General features: G+C 52.7%; 1 protein-coding gene across 3 annotated transcripts in view; it reads left to right on the top strand.

Moving 5' to 3' along the window:
- RAB11FIP3 (RAB11 family interacting protein 3) overlaps window positions 1-14,403 on the top strand; it is a 105,839-nt gene that overhangs the window by 46,172 nt on the left and 45,264 nt on the right. For all 3 annotated transcript variants that reach the window (XM_075010706.1, XM_075010708.1, XM_075010707.1), the window contains exon 3: window positions 3,569-3,660. In XM_075010706.1, the coding sequence (XP_074866807.1) occupies window positions 3,569-3,660 (92 nt within the window). The remainder of the gene's footprint in view (window positions 1-3,568; window positions 3,661-14,403) is intronic.

Raw genomic sequence — 14,403 nt, 5'->3', positions numbered from 1 at the left:
TCCTTGCTGGGGTTGGCAGCGGGAGCAGTTTTGTAGACCAGGCTTTGGTATTTCAGCCATCGGCCTGACCCCACTCACAGCTGTTCTAGATGACGTGGTGGTAAAAGCGTTGGCGGCCGCCCATTTCCCCATCGCTTGGCCCAGGCCTGCTGGCTCTCAGCTCAATATATTAACATCTCTCCTGAGGTGCCCGCATAGAGGTGGGCCTCTGAAACCATAACTGATGTTTCCAAATGCTCTTCAGGCCAAGCCTTGTGACTATATAGTAACCCCACCTGGTGGCGACAGGCGTGGAACTATACGATCCATATTCAGCGATGTCCGTGTTAATGCACCTGAGAAGGGCTGCACAGCCCACTGCGTAGATCTGCCTTTTCCCCTCTCGGTTGTGGTGTCCTCCTCGTGCAGCGGGGAGCCGAGAGCTCCCCTTGGGCGGGCGCAGCTGTGGAAGTGAGGAGCCGGCGGTGCCTTTCTCAGAATTTGAAATCCCAGCAGGGTGGTGTGTCGAGATGGAAAAGCTCGTGGGGGTTCCGGGGCCGCTCGTGCCGGTTCGGGGTGGCTCCTTGCTTCTGGAGACACGCAGTGCTTTGTGCAGCTCCATTTAGAGCAAGGCTGCATATAACACTGCTGGGGGGGTGCGGGAGAGAGACAGACAGTCTGACAGGAGAAGGTTTGGAATTTTAAGCAACATACTTAACTTAACTTAATTTAAGCAACATACTTCCATCAGTGCACCAATTATTGCTGGCCGAGTCCGTGACAATCCCTCTTTTGATTACAGAGCAGAATGAAAAGATTAAAACCAGCAGCGCAGGTCAGGGTCTCTGCTGCTGCTCCAAGGTCTGTTACGGCTGTAACTCGCACACAGGAGCACCTTTCCTCAACTGAAGGGATGACCCCGCCACGCTTGTACAGTGGAGCACACCCTCAGACACACACTGGTAGCTAAGGCACAAATTCAAGCTTGTTGTTCACTGAGATTTATGTCGCTGCCACGGGAAGCCACACATCCAGGTTAAGGGAGGATTGCCCTGTCAGAACGCCATGTGTTGCAGGCTTCCTTGAAAGTATATAGCTTTCCAGACCACGGGCCCATCGGTCAAAGGCTGGGGATACAATAGTGGCTTCTGGGCGGTGGTCCCTGTAAGCTGAGCATTCGGGTGGGTTTCCAGGAGGGGTTCAGTTGCCACCCAGTTGATTAGCAGAGTGGCGGCAGCATGTTTCTATTGGTGGTGCACATTCGTGCATGCAACAAAACTTATTCTGCACATGCATGGGTCAAAACTGGGGGGACCCCTTCTCCTGGAGCCTGGATTTTAGGGGCGGGAATTGAATCTCTTGGCTTTGGGTGATTTAGGGAGAGTAAAACGGGGCTGGAGCAGATAGATGTGATGGCGGGGTTACCGTATGGCTAGGTGTGCCTGGACACCACCCCCTTTCCTCCCCACCCCCCTCCACCTTCCAAGTACCATGCAGCATCTGGGATTTTTGCACAGCAATTACAGCTGAAAAAGGCCCCTAACTGATCTCTCCCAGTAGCCTCGGCTGATGTGGGCTGTTCCCCATAACCACAAGCTGCTGGAGTCCACTCTCCCAGCTCCAGGGAGCGTCCCCCAATGGGAGGGACCGATGACCGCATCCTGGGCTTGTGCCAGCTGCCTGCCACCATGACAGGGAGTGACACCGTCCCCCCTGCTGTAGGATCCTCTGCCATGACACTTGCCCTTTCCAGCACTTCCCAGACACCCACACCCACCAACGGGGGGGCAGAAGGGGGTAGCTGCCCTGGGGCCAGTGGGAGCTGTCAGCCCCTCTGCAGGTACATGTTCACGCTCCTTCCTGCCCCCCAGCTGTGTCCCCTTTTTGGGAACCTGACATAAGAGCCATGGAATAATCAGGCCTCTTTTTAAGAGCTGTTTGTTCCTTTTTCCACTTTTCAGTCCTTCACCCCTCCCCAGCAGCTGCGCTCCTGCTGCTTGTTTAATGCTGACCATCACCTGGGTCTGGCTGCTCTCCCAGGACCTGTTGATGCTAGCAGGGAAGTATTCTTGTGAACATCCCTTGGCGCTGGTGCTTGCGTGCGGGTGCGCCTCTTCCCCACACCCCCGGGGTAAGAGCGTTTGTTCCTCAGACTTTAGCCTGTGGGTGGGCGAGTGGGCGAGCATGCAGGCGCAGAACTGACAGAAAGTAGCGTGTTCCGGTGGTGACTCTTTGTATTACAGTTGTGCCTGGAAGCCCAGATGGAGGTGGTGCCCTCCCGGTCTAGAGAGAGAACTCACTGGGCCAAGTCTGTGGCTGGAGAAACGGCGAAAAGGGCTGGGGATGGGTTATTTGGCCCTGGGGTAAGTGACAGTGCTGACTGTGTTCTGTGCAAATAATTAACGGACCGCGTGGCGTCTGACTCCTAATAACAAGTCAGGTCTGTCGCTGGCAGAAGCGATTTATGAACGTTGCCAGGACAGTTGTTGAACGGGGGTGGGGTCAGGCTGTTGTTTTAAAGACTTAGGCTGGGCTGACGTAAGAAATGTGCTTGCCAGGCGTGGTAGCCCTGGTGGCTTGTACTGGTGCGTGAGCTTTGCATGGCTTGTAGGCGCAGCCTTTAGTCTGGACCGAAGCCTGAAAGTGATCGGAACCGGTTTGCTGGGAGACAGCGAAAGGCCTCTGAACCCGGGCTGTGCCTTCTGCTTTCTTTGACCGTCTGCCTCTGTCGCTTAACGGTTCCTTGCCTTGGCTAACTTCATCGACACTGAGCAGCTCTGCTAGGTGTCCGTTCAAGAGATGGCAGCCTGCAGCCACCGTGTGAATTGTCTGTCTTGGGGTCAGCATTTCTCAACCAGCGTGGCAAGTTCCCGGCCAGAGGAGTGCTGGGGATTGAGCCGAGGGCCGGGGAGGGCGTGTGGCGGGTGAGCGAAATGCTGTGATTCCGGGATGCCAAGATGCTCGTGTTTTGGGCAAAGTGGCTCAAGTAAAGCCCCTCTCACCGGTTCCTGGGGGAGCTGTGTTGAAAGCAGTCCCATGGCAGTCTGGTCGGTCCTGTGGAGAGCTGAGGGATCCCTCTGCGCTGCCGTGTCATCCTTTCCCCAGCCTGCCCGCCAGGCAGCATGTAGCTTGCGCTGAGGAGGAGAATGGGGACCGGGGGAGAGGTGACGTTGCTATGGGAACAGGAAAAAAAAAGTGACCAAATATATCAGGGAAGAATAAAGAGTCGAGAGAGAACGTGTGGAAAAGGAAGATGGCAGCAATGGGGCCAGGGCACGTTGAGTGGAAGAGGGGAGATACCCGGGTGCCAATCATCATCAGCCTCAGGATTGGGCTGGGGGGCGTTACCTTGTGGGAAGCCATCTTTTAAAACCGGGCCAGCCCCATCACTGCGGCTGCTCTAAAACTGGGGTTTGCAAGAACGATTACAGATCTAAAAACCCCCTTTCTTTGAAAAGTAAGTGCACCCCGCAACTACCGATTTCTGCAGGGGCGCCCTCGTCATGTGGCTGGCTCCAATTCACTTGTGAGCCCTCCGCGCTCTTCGCCTGCTTGGTAACAGCTGACCTTCTCTTCTCTGTGCTTCCAGATTATGACAGCCAGTTGTGTGAGATGGGGTACGCCCAGGAGGAGGAGCCTTCGGTCTGTCCCGATGAGTTTGATGACTTTGTCGCGTTCGAGGCAAGTATGGGCGTGCTAAATAAGGGCATCAAAAAGGAGTGGGTAGCCTGAGCTGTGACATTGGTACACAGCCGGGGAGGCGCTTGGAACTCACGGCTGCTGGTGACTTGGTTTCAGTGGGGTTTGTGCATGCTCAGAATCCTCAAAGGCTGGGCCCGGCGTCGCGTGCCAGACGCCAGCACCATTCTTGATAGAAAATGGTGCTTCCGTGTAAATCCTGATCACATCCCTTTGCCTTACTTTGGTATTAGAACCAGGATGTCTGCCTGCCTGCCAGACGCCGTTGCATGTTGCTTTGGTGCTCAGAGTTGTTGATGGCTTTGAATGCTTATAAGGTTTTCCCGCCTCCTGGCCACAAGCAGGGCTCCCTCTAATCTTTTGCATCCTTGGGTGGAATAAGTTTTTTATGTGCCCCAAGGCATGTACAGGTGTGCACTCTGCTGATCAGCTGGGTGGCACCCGAATCTCTGCTGGACAGGTGCCCAAGTGCTCAGCTTATGGGGAACACTGGCCAGAAGCCGCCAACCTGTGTTGTGGTCCTTGTGTGGATGGGGCTGCCTGTGGCAAAGAGGCGTTGCTGTAGTTGCCTTTGTTTTGCCACTGGGGACTGTACCCGCGGAGAGCGTGAGCCCAGCTGTAGGAAGTACTTGCGATAAAACACGCCTCTCAGGAGCCCGTCTCGCTGCTCCCAAACAGAAGGGCCCAGCAGAAGATTTTGGATATAGTCATTTGTTGTGGCGCTGTCTGCTGAAGGCAGAGCAAAGGGCAGTGTAGGGATTTTTTTCCCTTTCCTTTTGGTTGTTGACCAGTAAGGATTAGGCTCTTCCATTGGTCTCTTGCTGGTGGCTCTCCTCAGCTGTGAATGAGGCCGGGCTGGTCAGCTTTTGTTCTTCCCTAGTCTGCGGGTGCACTGGGCAGCCACTGAAATGACCCTCTCCTCTTTGCACGAAGCCCGGCCTCGCTGGGTTTCTCACAAAGCATGTCTGATGGTGCCCACTGCGCTTGTTCGCTCATCAGTGCTCGGCAAGAGTGAGGCCATGCTGGATAGGCCAGGATCTTGGGGCTGCTCTGTGCTGGCATAGGCCTATACCCGTGATTGCTTGGTCATGTATAACAGACACAGCCTGGGAGGTGTTTTCTTCAGTAGCGGGCTAGATCGTCTCGCTGGAGTTCGCTGACATGACACTGGGCACTGATCAGCTTTCTGCTGCCCCTTTGGAATTAGTACCCAGTCCCTGGCTGCCCCATGCTTTCAAGACTAGTCCTTTTGTATGGCTCTCTGGTCACTGTGAAGACCCTGGTGGGTATAAAGTACAATCAGAATAAACTAGTCCTCCTTTTTTAGCCCTTGACAGCTGCTCCCACTGCTGGAGCATTTGTTGAAATAGCTTATGGGCTGGTTTCTGGTTTTCACCAAAACCAGGGCTGTCGCTCTCCAGCCTTGGAGAGCTCCCTTCGTTTTTCCCGTCCGCAGAAAGGGAATCATACCAGGGGCTTGATTTAATGCGCGTGAGCTGAAAGTTCCTCCACTGGGAGCCTTTATAGACATTCTTCTTATTTGCAGTTGGGCTCTTTGAGGATCCATGCTTCACCATTCTGCGTGCTCTCTTAGGTACTTGAGACACACGCAGACACTGATCATTGCAACCCTTGGGCTTAGGAACCCCGTTAGTTCTTGGACGGTGAGGGTAGGAAAGGCGCATTCCATCATTCCTCTTCCAGGTTGTTTGGCGTCACAAATGCTTCTTACCTCTGCTGACTGGGTTCAATTAAACAGTAGTTGCAGGTGCTGCTGATCTTTTCTGTGCTAACAGCCTGTCGAAGGCTTAAAATGTTCAACCCCCCCCATGCCCTGTGTCCGATTGGTGACTCTGTTGCGCTCGCACTGCTAATGATCTTAGCTTCCTCCTTCTTCATAGCAACTCCTGAGCTATTGTGTGTGTGCGCGGGGGGGGGGGTGGGGGGGGGTGCGTGGTGAGCCTATCTTTAAAGGGATGCGAGATTAGAGAAAGAGCCCTTCCTACTGCGGGAGTGTTGGAATTAACCCATTATTGGGGAAGCACGTTTCTGCTGGGAGATGTAGCGTGCCCTGCTGGAATGTCTGAGTCATTTATTTGTCGGGCTAAACACATAAATACAAGGAAAACGAGTGGCAAGCGTGCAGCTTGCTTTTTAAACCCGAGTCCATTGGGAAGGTTTGTATTTGGAGTTGTTTTCTGAATGTGATGGATAAAAATCAGCCCCCTTGTCTGACGCACAACCCGGAATATTTCCCAGTCTGTCAGGATTTCAGAGCTTCTGCAGATGACAGCACGGTAGAGAAATCTTGCTCAGGGTTGCAAGTGTAAAAATAGGTTATCGTCTCTTCTTCCCCCCCCCCCACTTGTAATATATAAGTCCCTGGTGTGCAGCCGTTTGTTCTGTGCTGTGCCAGGGGAAGCCATGGGCAGGGAGAAAGTACGTGAGGACTGCTGGCATAAAGGAACGTTCTTTGGGGAAGCAGGGCCGTTGTTATGTCAGAGCACCGTGCTCTTCTCGTGAGCTAGTAACTATGGAACTGCATCCTGTGGGAGTATGAAGGAGCTGCTGTGCAGAAGGGCTGAGGCCATGTAAAAAAGACAGATGTAATCCAAAGCCTCTTTCAGGCTGATCTAGCTGATAAGAGGAAGGAAAAGATGGCGGGGGGTGGGGGGCAAACTTACACGAGTCCAGATGCTGCTTGTGTGTTTACGAGGTGAAGTAACGCAGTTAGAATGTCACTCAGGATGACGTCTCTCTGCAGGCTCCCAAACGGGTAAGGGAGTACACAAGGCTCTAGGCTGTGACTTGCAGGAAGATGAGCATTTTTCAAAAGTGGTGCTGCCCTTAGGCAGGGCAAAGGGACGGGGCGGCATCCACCTTCCCTCCTTCTCCGTTGTCAAAATCTGGCTTTGGAAGAAATTTCTTCCAAGCAACCTGCAAAGGAATAAAATTTCCCTCTTGTGTGGCGCTCTGATGTTTAAGGAAGTCAGGAAATCACTTTAACTCTTGCTTATTTTGTCCTTCCCAGATTTTTACTGTAGGGTTCAGGGAGCATCCCAGAGATGTGCACTGGGCGTTCTCCTGGCCCTTAGACAGAGGGGGAGAAGTACAGAGTCCTTAAGGATTTCTTCCCTCCACGTTTGTGTTATGTGGGTGTAAACAGAAAGTGACTAAAAATGCCTTCCCTTTTGTCAGTATGGTTGCTCTTCTCTGCGTGGGTCTCCTAATTCTTCCTCTTCCAGGGCAGGTGGGACCTGAATTCGTAAGATTAAACGTTCTCTCATTTGTTGCAGTTATTTTTGTTGTGGAGGGGAAAGGACCTATTGGATCTCTTTAGTGCATCATAAAAAAATTGCCCAAAAGAGCCACCGTCTTGTCTGCACATGGCAGGTCATCTTTACAAGGTCAGCCCCCCTTGGTCAGCACAACTTGGCTGTTTGTGTTGTAACAGTCCCAGCAGCGTGGGGACAAGCATGGGTTGGGAAGGTGGAAGGTTGCGGAGAGGAGGAGGAGGAGGAAAGAGGAGCGAAGTTTTCATTTCTTATCCAGAGGAGATTTGATATTTCTGCAGCCAGGCATCAGCCCACACAAATCCTGCCACATTGCTGGCTGGCAAAGACGCAGATGACCACGGCAAAACTGCTTCGTCTGCGGCTTGTGCCTGGAGGTTTAGGCATACCTCTGCACTTTCCAACTGGCCAGTTTGCTGCAGGCAAAACTGAAATGGAGAACAGTGAGTTTTCTTGCACATCATTCACCAAGACTTGACCAATGGTATCTGAAAACCCTCTTTTCAGGATGTTTTCTCATTGCAGGAATTGCATAATGCAAACCCCCAAGGCAGGGTTAGTTTTTTTGGTCTTTGGCTTCCCCACAGGCGTCACCAGCAGGGTTTGAACTCAAGACCTTCAGAGCTGCGGCGGAGGGCGCTGCCACTTGCGCTAAAAGAGAAGCGGCTCTTGCAGGAGCAGGTCTCCGAAGTGGGGGATGCAGGGCTTTGCCAATTGGTTAGATCATTGCACTGCAGTGGAACGTTGGGGTTGAAGCTTCCTGCATCTGATAGGGGAGGGATGTCTAGTGACTGGAGCAGGATGCTGGTTGCCAGGACTCCTGGGCGCTCTTTCAGGGGCAAAGCGTTGTGTCAGAATTACAAAAGCTAACCAAGTGCATAGATTTGGTACAGTCACTTTGCAATGTGCCATGGATGAGGTTTGAGCTTGTCACATTCTGCTGGATTCTGTTCCCAGTTCTTCCACGTGTGGCCTTCCACAGCTTCTCCATTAACTAATTAGCACAGCGGTGGGCTGGAACGGGCCTGCCGAGCATTTCTCTCGGGCCTGTCCAGCTGATGAGCAGAGCGTGTATGCTTACAGTCAGCAGCGTGTGTTCAGGGGCCCCTTCCCACACCTTGTTCTGTCTGCAGCCCAGCCGCTCTCCTAGAGTTCTCCCGCTAGATCTGTGGGGGAGGGGGTGAAGGGAAGGGGGTCGTGCTGAAGACATGATGTTCCCCTGCCCCTGTACCCCATCTCTACAGAGCACAGATCGGGGAGAGGGAGACACAGTGGAGCTGCTGCACTCTGAGCAGGGATGGTCAGCAACTCACTGGGGAGTGCAGAGCAAGGGCCGGGGGAGACCGCAGAGCTGGGCAGATTCCCTTAAGGAGGTGGAGGGCGGCTTCTCTCAGAAACTTACCCAGCAGCAGCCAGTGCAGACACTGTGTCACTGTCTCACACACATGGTCACTGTTACTTACACACTGCAGCGCAAATGCCATCTGTGGCACAGTCTGTCTCCCACGCAGTGTTTCCTTTCACACTCATGCACACTTTGTGTCTCTAGCCTTGCCGGTAGCTACCAAGTAGAGCTGCCGCGGGTACAGCTCAACCACATCAACCTGAGAGAGGACAGAGGTGATTATTGTGATCTGTGTTAAATTGCCAGAAGAGAAACACGCTGTTTGGGAAGTGCAAACTTGCATCATGCTAGAGGCGTCTGTGCTGGGAGCTGCATTGCACGCGGCCAGCCAGTCAGCGTGGTGTATTTCAGAGACCGTGGAACAGACAACCAATTCCTTTCAGTGGTTAAGCCTGTGCACTCTTACTTGGGCCAGTCCTTCTGGGGGACCGAAGACACACGAACGTGAAATCTTTTCACAGATCGATGCTGTCCTCCCTCCCGACTCTTGTGCTGCCGAGGAGCTAGCGGTGGAGCTGGCCCTAGAGCAATGTGGGGTCAGCTAGTGAGCACTGCAAAGCCAGGGTCTGCTGGGAATGTTTCTGTAGCCGGCAGGCTCTCTGGCAAAGCACATTGAAGCTTTTCAGTCGGATGAAGTGGAATCAGTGCTTCCTAGCACAGAGAAGTTGTTCAGTGTGGACAAGGCCTCCCAGTTCAGGTTAGCAGCAACAGAAGCTTGCTGTTCATCCGCATGGTTGATAGTGACGGCTTTCACCACGCCTGCGAGGCCAGCTGCTGGGAGGGTGGTGCTTATGCTGCTGTCTGAGTGTAATCTCAACTTCCATGGGGAGGAGACGGCAAAACCGCCATCCTTTCTGGTTACAGTTGAGCGCTGTAATGGTGATGCCGGGCCGCCTGCTGGACTGGCGTGTACCCAGCCTGCGATGATTGCCCAGCAGAGGTATTCTCCTGTTGACCCTGAAACCTAAAGCCGACCCTTTGAAAACTGATTGCACCTGGCTCTGTCCCTCCCAGAGCCAGCCACCCCTGCTCACCTGGCCCCTGGGCCCACGGGTGCCGTCGGTCCCACTGAAAGTGGTGAAGGGCTGGCACGGAGCTGCGGAGTTCCGACATCACCACCACTTGTTAAACTAAGATCTACAGCATTTAAATATCAGTAGCCACCGAAGGCCCCATTAGGATTGGCTGCTCTCATTGCAGGAGCTGTGCAAATGTATATGCAGGCCATCCTAGCCAGGAGACACAATGAAACTTCAGTCAATTTTCTGTCCTCCCTGGCTATGCGGTCTAGTGAACATGGCATGTCAGGACCATGCAGATGGAAATTCCCAGGGCCCTGGCCTCGACCTTCAGTGATTTTTAAAGCTAACTTTTTAAGTTGCATCTCTTCCTTCCGCCACCAAATCCTGGTCCTGCTGTACCTGTGTGATTGGCTGGCTCTGCCCTGGGAGACAGGAGCACTGGCCCCTTGGAGCGCTACACGACTGCTGGGCTGTGCAAATAGTTTTAAAAACCAGGGTGGATAAGACTCAGGATATCCTCTGGCACGATGGCATGGAGTTGGAGGGTGAAGAATCCCTGGCCAGCTCTGCATGACTGGAGCCAAAGCTGATGTCTCCGTGCCATCGTGGAAGTCTGATGCTGCCGCCGCCGCCGCCGCCGCCGCCACCACCACCACCACCCTACGTACGTTATGGACCTGAAGCTCTACTTGGCTTTGTTCCATGTGATAAATTAATTGAAGGCCATTTCTCATCAAGTAAATTAATGACCAGTTGTCATTCTTTTGCGGGGAGTATCAGGAGCGCTTCTCTTACCGGCGGTGGGAGTCTCATTTGAGAGAGAGGATTTGGCTGTGCATCTCTTCCTGATCAGTGCTTACCTCGGCACTTTTCGAACGATTCCCCTAAGCCATTTCCTGCCGGCAGTGTGAGGACTGGAAAGTCCAGCCAGAGTTACCGCCTGCCCTAGGAGAGGCGTGTGCATGGAGGAGGTTGCTGTAGATGCTACTTGCATCAACACAGTTAACTGGATCACGGAGGCCGTTCAGATCTGTACTGTATCTAGGAGTTCTGCCAGGGCAGAAATTGTCTCTGCGCTGTAGTCTCTAAGTGCTGTTGTGTTGGTAGCGGGGTGGGTGGGTTTGACATTTTAGAATTGGTGCTTAGGGCTGTTGTCATTAGTTAACCTTCTGGCCATTTGCAGTTAGGCAGCCGTCTGAGTGAATGTGTAGTTGTGTGTTTCTTGTGCTTCTGTATCTAAGCTTTTTTGGGTGGTTGGGAGATGTGGGGGAGACGCAGGGATCTCCGCAGCGATCCTATTGGAATATATCCATTGTTCTGGAATGCTTTCCCTTGTCCCCAGGGCACAGGAGCACAAGTCAGATGTGCGTCTAATCTGACCTGAGGAAAGCAATTTAGGGAAGGTCTAAAAACCCTCAGCATTGCGTCTTGGAGTCCAGGCCAGCTGAGTCGGGCCAGCAGAGCTCAGAATGGCCCATTCGGGCTTGGGCCGCAGATGTACACTCTTGCCATACTTCCAGATTTCCCCGCTCTGCGGAGGAGGGACCCCACGCTCTGGTGAGGGGACACTGGTGTTCGCTGGCATGTCGCGCTCTGGAAGTGCTGTGTGTTAAACATACCCAGGCCTGTCCAAGCGTCCCCGTTTCACAAGGGGCGCTTTGCTCGGCAACATCTTGACTCTGTTACCCTTGAAGCTAGGCTGGAGCCAAGCTACTTAGTCGGCTCAGGTGGACAATAGTGAAGATGGCCTTGGAGGAGTGCAAGGACGGGTGTGTGTCTGCTACAAAAGCCCACCGTGGGCTGCGAGTCCTAGCACCTCAGTCAATGGACTTGGGCTCGTGTTAGGGGAACAAAACATAATAAACACTCTCCCTTTGTCTGGAGCCAGGGCTCTGGCTCCCCCTCGCCGTGTGTCAGAGCCGGGCTCCTGCCTGAACAGACACATCTGTCCTGTCTCTTTGTAGCCAGGTCCAGGTTAGTTGGTGCAGGGGAGTGTAGACATGCACCTAAGGCCTTGTCTGTATTAGTGTTGTGACCCATGGTGGAAGGCTTAGTATAGGCGAAACCTGGAAGGGCTCCGGGTGTTTTCACTACCACCTCCTCTGCTCTTGTGCTGAAGAAATTGTGATGCAGCCATAAAGTTGCCTGAGCCTCAGCTGCACCCCAGCTTCTGCCGCCGCTGCCTGGCGGAGCTGCCGTCCATGGGAATAACAGGTCTGGAAGTCCTAGTCCAGGCACAGCCGTTGACAGCTGGACCAGCTGAGAGGCTTTTCTGCTTTGTTAAACCTCTGGGAGGGGGAAGGGGGTCTGTGACCCAGTGGGAAACATCACATTGTGTGTCTGTCCCCCTCTTTTTCCCTCCGCCCCCACCCCAATGGCACGTGGGTAACTAGGTGGCGGGAAAAGGTGGCTTACTCTGAGCAGGGACCCAGAGATGCAGGCAGGACCCAGGTGTAGCTGCCTGGCCCCATGGAGCATCCCAGAAGACCATGTCCAACTGCCTCAACATTTGGCTCCTAGCAATAAAGGTCCATGGATGGCCCACCTCCTCGGGAAGCCAGCTGGGGCACAAAGGACAGGGGAAGGCCAGTGTGGGTGCTGGGGGCAGGAGAGACGCTCCTGGGCTGGAGTTAGAGGAGTCAGAGGGCTCTGCACTGACCCAGATGGACTGGTACAACTGTGTTCTCTATGGTAACTAGGAACCTTCTCCGCTGTGTTCCTGACATTTAACAAACCCTCTGGCTGTTACTGCGCTGGCAGTGTTGCCGCTCCCTTTGGGGGCGCGAGTCTCCCACAGGTGGCCAACTCAGGTAGACTCACTGCAGACAGCTCATGGGGTGAAGTGGGCAGGGGTGCTGAGGCTTGGACCCAGTAGGCAGTGAAGCCAAGTGACTTGTCCCAGGGAGTGCTGCATGGTTTCTGCTTGTGCATTGTCTGGGTTTCAGGACGTTGTGTGGACTTTTTTTTTTTTTTTTGAAACCAGCATTGTATAGGTTCCCAGGTGCAGAACATGCCCTGTATCTTAGTCTTCATTCTAGTTAAACGAAGGGGGGTTGTTTTATTGCCTGTCTCTCCTCCTCCATCCCTGAATATGTGGCTGTTCTTTACCTCATGGATTTAGACTGTAAATTTGTCATTTGTGCTACTCCTCTGAGGATGTGTACAAATGCTTCATTTTCTGGGAACCACAGTGATTTTTGTGTCTCTGTAAAAAGCAGAAAACAAATGTCCTGTATGAAAAGCCCTTCCCTTTTCATCCCAGCAGTGTGACTTGTGCCAAGTGAAGGACATGCACTTTCCTATTTAATTTTTTGTAGTATAAATGATTTGCTGCATTTAGAGTCTTGTGGGTGACTGGAGGTTTCTGAAAGCAAAGGTTTTGTGTTTATGCGACTAGCCCTCTGGGTAGTCCTGAGTGGTGTCCCCGTGTATCTTTTTTCACTATACAAGAAAAGGAATGATGACATCCAGTGAATCATACATACTCACAATAAACTCTTTCATAACCGGCAGCCCTGGGACTGGGAGGTTGCTGGCTACTCAACTATTGTGGATTACATAGAGGTATACCCAGCAATGCATAACACTTAATAAAAACAAGATTAGATATTAAACAAGCAAACAGGTCTGCAGAGTACTTTATTTACCAACAAGAGTAGTATTGTACGCTGCGAGCTTCTGCGGTATTTGCTGTATGTATTTGTATTTACTTTCACTGTGCTGTGCTTATGGAAAACGCAACTAAAACTAACTTACAGTTAAAATGCTGGTTATTCGAGATTTCCAGCTGATAAAATGCCAGAGATGAAAGAATTTACTGTACTTAACTGTCATGTTCATAAAGGCTTGTCTAGACCAACTTCTCAGACTTAATTAAATTGTTTCTAAATTGAATTGTTGCCCTGACGCCACCCCCCGTATGTCCCCTTCAATCCATGCGAATGGGTAATAGTGACTTTTAGTTTTGTTGGTTGCAAAACTGCCCATCCTAGATGCTGATTTTCCTAAAGGGAAGGGGCAGGGAAAGGAAAACATGTGGCTCTGATACGGAAACTCACTTGGGATGGAAGAAGAATCGCCTAGATCCCACAAGTCCTGCCTCTGGGCGGGGGCAGCCTGGGCCATCCCTGCATTCTAGGACTTCGTTGAAACACTTCCCTTCTTGGAATGCTTTCTCGCGTCAGTTTCGTTCTGGGTGCGCGCGATCCTTGGAAATTTTTTTGCATTAGCGGTGTCTGTAGGCTTGGCCGTGGGGTTCCCCACGAATGCTGCTTTTGTGTGTCCGTATATTAAGTGCTGCCGGCCCAGTGTCCCCTCTCTCCGTTCCTTGTTACGCTTTGTTGTGCTTAGTCCGAGCCTTTCCTTGCATAGCAAAGGCCATGAGTTTTGTCTTCTCTGAGGTCAAGCCCGAGGGCTTTGTAGTTTAGCTGTTTGTAGCTGTTAGTGTTAAGCAGTTGTTAGGTGTAGTTAGAAGTTAGAGGCCCACTGGAGTTCCAGGGCAGGGCATGGCCCTGTCCCCTGGGTTTAAACCCTGCTCAGACTGCAACAGGCCTATGCCTGTTAGCAGTAGCTTCGGCACTTGAGACCATTGCAAGTGGAGGACGAGAATCGAGGACCCAGAGAAAGTGCAGTGCTCTCTGAGGGCTCTCCCCACAAAGGATCCTGCTCAGGCCGACTCTGCCTCCCTGTGTGGTGCACCCAGGCACCTTCATGCTCCAGTGTCCAGGGAGAGGACTGCTCCCTGGCACCAGTAAGAGAGGCCTGTGCACTGCCCCCACCCCAGTACAACGTCGCAGCTCCCATTGGCCGGACACAAGCTTTAAAAGAGCAGAAGTCCTCTGGGCGTGGATGTGCCCCGATCATTTATAGAGCGCTGTAAGACAGAGCAAGGCAGGCGTGTTCTTCCTGACAGTACGTCTCAGCCTTTGGTGTTGTGTGGCAGGTGCTGGGAAGGAAGAGAAATTGTGCACACCTGGAGCCACGTCTTTGTTTGGTACCTGCTACT

The sequence above is a fragment of the Carettochelys insculpta genome, chromosome 16 (genome assembly GCF_033958435.1).
Source record: "Carettochelys insculpta isolate YL-2023 chromosome 16, ASM3395843v1, whole genome shotgun sequence".
NCBI classification, from domain to species: domain Eukaryota; kingdom Metazoa; phylum Chordata; order Testudines; family Carettochelyidae; genus Carettochelys; species Carettochelys insculpta.
This window is presented reverse-complemented; position numbering and strand designations above follow the sequence as displayed.